The 10,000-nt window shown below is 38.2% G+C and overlaps 1 protein-coding gene across 1 annotated transcript in view; it reads right to left on the bottom strand.

Annotated features, from left to right (window-relative positions):
* LOC144964014 (uncharacterized) overlaps positions 1-10,000 on the bottom strand; it is a 139,118-nt gene that overhangs the window by 53,189 nt on the left and 75,929 nt on the right. The window contains exons 9-10 of the mRNA XM_078897959.1: positions 3,456-4,812; positions 1,488-1,670 (exon numbers count right to left, since the gene is read on the bottom strand). Coding sequence (XP_078754085.1) covers positions 1,488-1,670; positions 3,456-4,812 — 1,540 coding nt within the window. The remainder of the gene's footprint in view (positions 1-1,487; positions 1,671-3,455; positions 4,813-10,000) is intronic.

Raw genomic sequence — 10,000 nt, 5'->3', positions numbered from 1 at the left:
AATCTTTATCTTCTGATGTTTGCCTTGAAATCATGAATAAAACCACTTTGCTTTTCATTTTGCCACAGACATGGCTATCCAAATAGCTGTTCTCAATAGCAAACACACGGAAATCAGTAATAGAGGCCGGTAAAATAAGTTTGCAATCTTGTACACCTGTCGAAACAAAAGATTTTTGACAAAGGCAAAGTAATCATTTTACTAACTCACCTTGTTGACCGAAAACATTATTTTTGGTTGTTTGGATTCTTTTAAACTTCAATAAAAATGAAAGAAAATAATAGATGTGAGCATTTATACAGTCAATTTTAAAGGACTCGCCTTGCTCAATGCACTTCACAATGAATCAGTAACTCCCCAGACGGTCATTCAACGCTAAATTACAAGTTCGTACAGTACACATCGTCTATTAGTGTTCCTCTCAAAATATTCGTTACTGTATTATAGGCAGGTAATTATTTATACCTTTGTCGACAGAAGAGGTGAAGTGAGTAAAACGCTATAACGAAAGTGCTAGGGTTTGTGTCAGTGACCTTGCCCGACAACGCTTGAGACGCTTTTCTGTTGAGCTAACGACGCCACTGAATTTTCTTACAGATACAATGAATTATTTACTGAGGATCAAAGGGAGTTCTAGGGTTGACACATTTCTGATAAAGTATCAACATTTTCTTAATTTGTACCTCTCAAGAAAGCAGTCTCGACAGGGTAATTGCGATGTCAAAGAACGAACACGAATTTAGCGAATTTACCAATAATTTCCTGGATATAACTATTAGCTTTTTTACCCAAGGCAAGGAAATTGTTGCTTCATTAAATATTCAAGATAGCTTTCGAAATCCGTTTACCTCTTGCTAAGCCCTAAAGGGGAATCACTATTAATACGTACGTTATTTATTTTCAGCGTACTGCTCTTCTCCGACGTTGTTTTAAGTGATTGAGTCAACCAGTTTAAACATTTTGATTCTTGTTGGAAATACAAAGTCAAACAATAGTTGAATGTTTTATTTATCTCATTTAACCAAAATTGCTTTAGTTCGTTTTTAAAGTGTAATGGAATGGATTTTTGGCATATTCTAACAAAAACTAGTAAAAGCTTCCTTACAATTTTGCCAGAAAACCTTTACTTCATGCCGTTGGTATGCGTTAAAGTAAAATACTCATCATTTCTGCACGGTAGATGAATCGTACCAAAACACAAAGCTATGCGTAACATTAAGTTTCCAGTCTGACATAGAGGACTTAGCGAGAACTAATCACTTAACTAGCGGTCTAAAACAATAACAAAGAGCTAAGTGACGTCATTTACTTTAATTCTATATCGATTGATTAATATGATTGAAATGACCCGCCCCCCCCCCCCCCCGCCATCTCCCCCACCTCCCCGTGTCCAAACATGCTTAACGTCGAAAATTCTTTTGTACATTGTGTACAAGCATACATGAGTTTGAATGCGATGCGTGCACATGTACAAGAGGTATACTCACCATCATTGAAAACTCTAACTGTCAATGGTAGACTGTGACGACCTTTAGTTTTTTCATTGTCCTGGGTGCCTATTTCAAGCCTTTTCCGAATGTCCAATGCAAAGATCGGAACTTGAGTTATATGGTCGGAGTCGTCAGAGAAGGAAAACTGATAGAGAAGGTTAGAGCTGTGGAGAAGATCACCTGTTTCGAGAAATTAAAAAAAAAACCCGGAAGAATTAATAGTGCCTATAAAGATTACTTCCACAAAAAAATCGATTAAAAAAAAGTAGAGAACAAACTGCCCTAGCAGACATCTGAGTAATCTGAGTGAGATTATATTTTGTGCAATAGAAAACGTTTTTATTTCGCATACAAATCCATTCAGAATTGAAGAGAAGCCTTTCAAATTTTCTTATATTGAATGTATACTAAGGTTTTAAGTTGGCCTTATATGTTAAAAAAACGCAGAAAAACAAACAAACAAAAAAGAAAAACCCATTTATCTGGATGCGTGGTAATAACTTACACATTTTACTAATGAATATATTATCAGAACTGTGAAAAAGAGTTCTAGCTTGATATTTGAAAAGAAACTGTAGTGCCTGAAATTTATAGTAGTAAATTTAAATGTAGTTAGAATTTAAGTAACAATGAACGAATCCATATAACAACAATATTTGATATGATCTATGTATGTCAACTGAACGCACAATTTAAATTGTAATTGTGAAGAAACAATCCTGCAATTACACCAATAACACCTATTTTACAACAGATGTCACATATATGAGCGATGTGACTAGGATACTGAAGATATATATCTTGAAAAACATTTTAAAAAGTTTTTAATGAACATGATTCGTTTGTTCAAAAATGTATCCGATGGTATATTTTCTTAGGGCAATCAAAAAGATTGTTTGTAGACCATTGATAGGTGGAAAATAATTAATATAAACCAATAAGTAGTTTCTATCTCAAGGAAAGACCGATATATACATTGCTTCAGTCGCAGTGCAATGCCACAAAGAGAGTGTCTTGCTCAAGGTTTAAAAAACCGAGATTCCGAAAGCTGGGATCAAATCCTCTCGGTCTGAAGTGCAGTACTACTCGTATATTTACTGGTCCATTCTCCTTCTAACGAGCTTTCAATGTTCTTATTTGAATTCTCTTCTCGTAATATTAGCAGCGAGTGTGTAATCAAACAAATTCGTCATCATAGTTAAGATATCAGTGAATGAAGGCGTTTCTCAAGTCAATAAAATCATGAATGGATGTGCATTAAAGAATCAACAAAACAGATCTATCCATGACTGGTTGGCACTTTAATAATGCTGCAAATAATGTTTTATGTATATAGTTGAAAGTTTTAAGTGAAACGGTATATTTAAACAAGACTGCTTTGACATGAGTGCAAACGAGGTAATGTCAATAGATCTACGATGTTTTTTAATAAAAAATTCACGAATAACTACCGATAACCGAACTGTCTGATAATGTGTTAGGTATCAATTAAATATCATCTCAATATTTTTGAGTACCGCCATGTTTCAGTTGAATATGGATTTGAAACGACAACATAAGTGACAATGTGACAAAATCCACAACTACTACTGCTACATTTGATATTCCAACAACCACTAAAACTGCTACTACTACATTTGCTACAACAACTACTACAACTACTACTACTACTACTACTACTACTACTACTACTACTACTACTACTACTACTACTACTACTACCACTACTGCTACTACTACTACTACTACTACTACTACTACTACTACTACTACTACTACTACTACTACTACTACTACTACTACGACGACGATAGCAGTGGCAACTAACTGCTCGTGTTAGAGCTACAAAGGATCATTTAACATTGCTGCTTTTGCCATTCTCCTTGCTTCGATTTTAAGCATTCCATCTCCGTATATTCTAGCTGTAAATTTTCTTAATTCTAACACCCGTTCACAATGGCTTACCTTTTTCAGTTTCCACAATAATAGTTCTGAAGAACGGAAGCGGTCGTAGCATGGTACGTAGAGAAAAAGGGGGCACCATGTTCTGAACATGAATATCAACTGAACCTGATGTTGAGGATATAGCGTTGTAAGCAAATACAGACACATTGTAAACATTCTCTTGAGGAAATACCATACGCGATGAAAATATAGAGACATCACCAATGACCTCGACTTGATGATCATCCACCTTGACCCGTCCACTACCGTTGATGTCGAGGTCAAAGAATAACCCTGTCCCTTTGGAGGCGGTGGCAATGATGTTAAAATCTGTGTTTGGAGTAGTTGGGGATGTGCTGACAATGTTTAAACAGCCGACGGGTAGCTGGACTTCGATGGAATTCAGGAAAGAATATACAGAGTAACTTAGTTCATTACTCGCTTTAACCGATATGTTAAAAATTCCATGGCGATCAAAGCTATGACGTATCACCGATGAGCTCTTGTTGCCTTCATGATCAAATGTACAATGGGGTTCATTTATAGAATCATTACAATGATATCTATCTACATTTCTGATGGATGCTTCACTTTGTTCATGAAATTCCCAAATAAAGTGAGGATCAGAACCTGATGAGATATCTGCCTTGCATTTGATTTCATCTTCTACCTGAATGTATTGTCCCTTGTCACAGGTCATGCTTAGCCCCTTTACTGTATCTTTAACAATAACGTACGTTGACGTCTGCTGTTTCGTGAGAAGATTTGACAACTGACAGTGTATCTTATATTTTCCAATTTTGGGAAAGGTGGTAGTTAATTCCAACGCATCAAAACCATGAGTTCCAGAAGTCTTGTGCGATTTATTTAAGACCATAATTCCATTGTCATCGGATATCGACCAAGATGCACTCATATTTACAGAATAACTGGTGGCTTCCAGCTTAAACGTCACATTATCATGCCTTGCAATAAATCTATCGGAAATAATTTTCACACCAACTATCGGGTTCAAAACAATGATCTCAGATTCTGAATACACTCTTTTAGATGTGTGATTATTGTAAAGTTTGACCAAGGGTCGAAAAACGCCTTCTTTCTCATAATCGTGATCAAATTCAAGGCTCAAATTGCATCCCTCTCCGTAACTTGCGAACAGTGTTGGCAGAGATCGTTCAAAGCGACTGGTGTTCTGTTTCTCCCGGACAGCGGCCGTTTTGACAACGCCATCACCGAAGTCCACCTGGATGTAGGTAGATTGACGAAGAGTTGTGATAGAGGTCAGATGGAAGCGAAGCACTTGTCTGCTACGAACTATGTTGGAGCGAAGATTAGCTGGATGTACTAACATATCTCGAATGTCCTGGTCTAGTCCCACCTAACAAAAAGACAAATTAGTTAAGAACTTATAAAAATATTTTCACTTTTGGCCAATAATAATAATAATAATAATAATAATAATAATAATAATAATAATAATAATAATAATAATAATAATAATAATAATAATAATAATAATAATAATAATGATAATATTAATAATAATAATAATAATGATAATAATAATAATAATAATGGTGGTGGTGGTGGTGGTGGTGGTGGTGGTGGTGGTGGTGGTGGTGGTGATAATTGATATTGTTGTTGATAAAAGGACGACAATGAAAATGAGGAACGCGTGGGGGTAATGGAAAATATATAAAGCGCCAAAGTAAGAGAAACAGGACAAAGCAAGTGACAAAAGTAAGGAGAGAAACATACGAAATAAACATTAGAAAGAAAGTCAACCATACGTATAATGATAGGGAATATAAGTGAAGAGAGCTTAACAAAAACTGACCTTCCCTCTATGAGACTGGCCCGTCTATACAATTCAGACATTTTAGTGGACAATGAACCACAGACATTTGTGGAAGATTTAGCGTTGTCTCAGGTTGAAACAAAGCATGAGAGACCCTTTTCGGCATTGTGCATAAAGATCTAATTTTAGTTCAGGAGGACTGACTCCTCAGGGGTCATTGAAGTTATAAGTTACAACCTTTGTGTCCGTTCATCCATTTCCATGCGAGGTTTGATATCATTTTACTATTTTCAAGATTCGTAACATTGATGCGCGTTGCTGCTTTTTTTTTTTGGTGAAAACGAGTAATAAGTCATTGTTTGCGGAAAAAGTCCCAGGTTTGAGTTTTTGCCAAAGTGCGGATCATTTAAATGAGAAATGTTTGAAGGAAAAATTTTCTGGTCAAATTTTTATATACGAGGTTTTCCACACCACGGCATTTAACGTGTTATGCAGTTTATCATTTAATGTAAAGGTTTTACCTTACTTTGGCTTTGGCACATACAGGAGCATAGGCCATCAACGCAGGTTCTCCATTTTTTCTGTCCTGTGCCATCATTTCCAGACCTCTGTGGCTGCCCCGAATGTTGGATGTCCGCTTCTAAATCCCTTCTCCAGGTGTTCTTACGTCGGCCCTTCTTCGTCTACCCTGTGGTTCCAGGTCAAGGCTTGCCGGGTGATGGTTGTCGGTTTTCTAAGAGCATGACCAAACTATCTCCACTTCTTAAGGTGGCTATAATTTGATCACTGTATTCTAAAACCCTCCTGGTTTTTGCGTAGTGTGCCATCTACTGCATCTTCCATTCTCTGTGGTAGAATACTGTTGAAAATCTACCCATGTATGGAGACGAGTGCGATGCCACGATAATTGTCACAATCACTCATGTCCTCTTTCTTCGGTAATTTGATGTGTCCCTCTTTCCAATTTGTGGATACTTCCTCTTGATTTCATACCTTTTCTAAAATTGACAAGGGTACGTCTGCTGTCTTCTTGATGTCAGCCTTGGGGGCTTCTACAGGGATTCCATCCGGTCCTGCAGCTTGCCACTTTTCATTTTCTTGGTGGCACAAATAATAATAATAATCCCTTCCATGTATCGCATCTAATATCCAAGTCTTCTCCTGCTTCTTGAATGCTGTCGGGGTTAGCTGATTCAGATCTATTTAGAAGTTCTTCAACATGTTCTACCCATCTTTTCATCCGTAGCTCAGTTTCTACGATAGTCTGCCCTTGTTTATTTTCAATCGATCTATCTGGAGGATTGTACGTGTCTGACAGTTTTCTCATTAAGTCATAACGTTCTTTCATATTTCCACTGTGGAATGCTATTTCTGACTCCTCTGCCATCTGATCATAATATTCTCTTTTGTCTCTTTTCACACGTGTTCTTACTTCTTTGTGAGCAAGTGCATAATCCGCTTTGCCTGCCCTGGTTCGACTTGCATTTATTGCTTCTTTCTTTCGTTTTCTCTCCTGGATCTTCTGTAAGATGTTAATAGTTGTAAACTCGTTTAAAACAGATCAAGGGCCGGATAGGTTCTATCAAAGAGGAACTGCTCATATATAAAACAGGGCTTATCAAGTATGGAACGCATCTTAAAGATAACAAATCATCTTTGGAGTTGAAATGTTTCAATCTAACATAATATCACTGCTCATCTATGGTCAGCTGTCTAGGTTGACCAAGATGCACGCAGTCCGAGGGTTTGTTTTTTTTTTTTTCATCTAAGTTTGTGTTGTGACTTTGTGGCCTTGTGAGTTCACATGTGGCCTCTGGCATGAAAGTTTCTTGCCCAATGCCCGCTGTCTGCTGCGCAATGTTTGGTCCATGGAAAAGGCTCTTTATTTACATTCCCCTCACCATGTTCGTGTACAAAATGAGTACCACAGACAGTGTTGTCTTTGTCGGAAACATTCACCATTACCTTACAGGCGTCATGTCTCTTCCCACGTTTTAAGTGTTGTTGTTGCTTGGGACCGTTACTAAAGTCCTTTGAAAACACGTAGTGGATAATGCCCTGTATAAAAGCTCATGTTTCTTCATCTCTCGTCCACTTGCCTTTGCACGCATGCGCTTTCATTTTGCTATGTTCTAGTGAGAAAAAAAACATGTTCTTTTTTACAGAAATGACTCACTCACATGCAAAAATACTGGAATCGGCCTCGTGTTCCCAAATGACTTTTTGGCTCCCCGACCACCCATCAATACTTGTACAGCTGGGGCTATCCGAAAATCGCCTGGTGATAGACCCGCATCCTACCCAAGGGGAAGCAGGCAATTAAGCTTTTAAACGCTACCAAGCTCCTTCATGGGTCTAATGGTTGTAGAAAACTACGTTAATATTATAAATAACTGAACAAGTGTGAATGAAAGGTGCCAGACAAAGCAAGAAAGAAAAATACAAGAAAAAAGCATCCCAAAACATCAGTCGACCTCGACTGGGGATCGAACCTCAGATCTTTTGAGTACTGGTCAGACGTGCTACCATTACACTACAGAGGCTGCCAATAGTTGGGACAATTTTCATTCCTATATTCTTCATGAGGATATGCGTTTTACGCTGTGCACCCTCGCTTGCATCAAACAACACATACTTTGAACACGAGAGGACGAGGACGATGACATTTGATCTGCTCCATTTAATTTTTTTGAAAATATCCAATTAAGGAATTAAGCAGCAGGCACCAGTGTAAGATGAACAAGTGTGTATGACAGGTGCCAGACAAAGCAAGAAAGAAAAAAACATCCCAAAAAAAAATCAGTCGACCTCGACTGGGGATCGAACCTCAGACCTTCTGATTACCGGTCAGATGTGCAACCATTACACCACAGAGGCTCCCAATAGTTGGGACAATTTTTATCTTCACGAGGGTACACGTATTATGATGTGAACCCTCGCTTGCATCAAACAACACATACATTGAACACGAGAGGACGAGGACGAAGACATTTGGGTTGCTCCATTTTATTTATTTTGAAGGTTTGAGGTTCAATCCCCAGTCGAGGTCGACTGACTTTTTGGAATGCTTTTATCTTGTATTTTTCTTTCTTTCTTTGTCTGGCACCTTTCATACACACTTATTCAAGTCTTTATCTTACACCGGTGCCTGCTCCTTAATTTCTTAATTTGATATTTAAAATTATAACTAGTCTATAAACTTTTTTCTCTTCTAAATCTATTGCGCATTTTTTCCACAATTCAAGTGGTTTGAAATCAGAATGGAATGATATCAGGTGCACTTTATCATTAGAATAAAAAGTAGACATCAGACATTTGAATGTTATTTAACACGACTTGCTGTCTGTGTGTATGGACTACCAAATAATATGGTCCATTTAGGCTATTGAGTGAAGAGAGCTTTGAAACCGGTTGCCTTTGATATAACTGCTATTGGTTTGAAGATTACGAGTATTTGCTCAGCACTCAAATGCCACAAGTAGTGAATGAAAGTGTAATCAATAAATGGATTACTGGAAGAAGAAAAAAATAGGGCGTCAATCCTCTCTTTTGGAAGAAATCTCTCTCTCTCTATCTATCTATCTATCTATCTCTCTATCTATCTACCTATCTGTCTCTGACTGTATGTATATTTATGCGTGTGTGTCTGCGTGCGCGCGCGCATGTGTGTGTGCCTTTCTGTCTCTGTCTCTCACCTTCTATTTCAATTTCTCTTTATCGCCCTCTATTTTTCATGCGATTCCCTCCCTCTCCCTCAGTCTTGATCTCTTAATTTCACACTGATAATTCAATACGAGTACAATAGCACTGTCTTCAGAACCAAACGCTCTCTCTCTCTCTCTCTCTCTCTCTCTCTCTCTCTCTCTCTCTCTCTCTCTCTTACATATTTGCCACCAGCTATCCACTTGACTGTACGTCTAGCCACAGGCCTATTTATATCAATTATAGTGTGTTGTATGTTTTTGTTTGTTTATCTCTCCCCCCCCCCCCCCCTTCCTCTCCATACAGAAATCTATTTATATCTCTCACTCTCTCCCGAACATTGACCTCTCTCTCTCTCTCTCTCTCTCTCTCTCTCTCTCTCTCTCTCTCTCTGTGTGTGTGTGTGTGTGTGTGTGTGTGTGTGTGTCTCCTTGTACATCACAACCAGAAAAATATACGATCTTCTCCTCCCCTTCCCCTATCTATCTATCTATCTATCTATCTATCTATCTATCTATCTATCTAGATATCTACATATCTCAGTCCTCCCCTTCTAACTCATTCTTTCTTCCCCGCCTCTCACTCCCATTCTCTCCCTTCACCCTCACAAACTTCTTCCGTTCAGTTCCCATTCAACTTAAAGAAGCGAGAAGGGGGAAAAATCTCTAAATCAGTCCCATCTTGTGATAGTAATTATCTATAATTGCCCCTAACAGGACAACAGTAATGAAGGGAGTTCACTTATCTCCCAAACTCCGGAAGGAGATTACAGCCATGATCCCTTGGGCTGGCGAGTCTTCGGGTATCGGACTACAAACCACGGACCACAGAACCCGCGTCGTGATGGTCGCGTCCCCTAAGGCCCAACTCGGAGAAAATAGTTTGCTTGAGTTTAACGATCAGGACCACTATAAACGAATTATCAGGTCACATTATCTTTTCTCATTTCTATTCCTAGACCCTTTCCCTAATTGTCAGAGGAAGAATTGAGGTTACGTTGTGTCTGGAATGTCGTCTTATCAACTGTATAGTTATACGGCTTTATTTATACCTGGCTTTTTGTGAT

The sequence above is a fragment of the Berghia stephanieae genome, chromosome 2, assembly GCF_034508935.2.
Source record: "Berghia stephanieae isolate SIO BIC M18660-M18661 chromosome 2, UCSD_Bste_1.3, whole genome shotgun sequence".
In the NCBI taxonomy this organism is placed as follows: Eukaryota; Metazoa; Mollusca; class Gastropoda; order Nudibranchia; family Aeolidiidae; genus Berghia; species Berghia stephanieae.
Note: the sequence above shows the minus strand (reverse complement) of the source record. Positions and strands in the feature narration are given on the sequence as shown.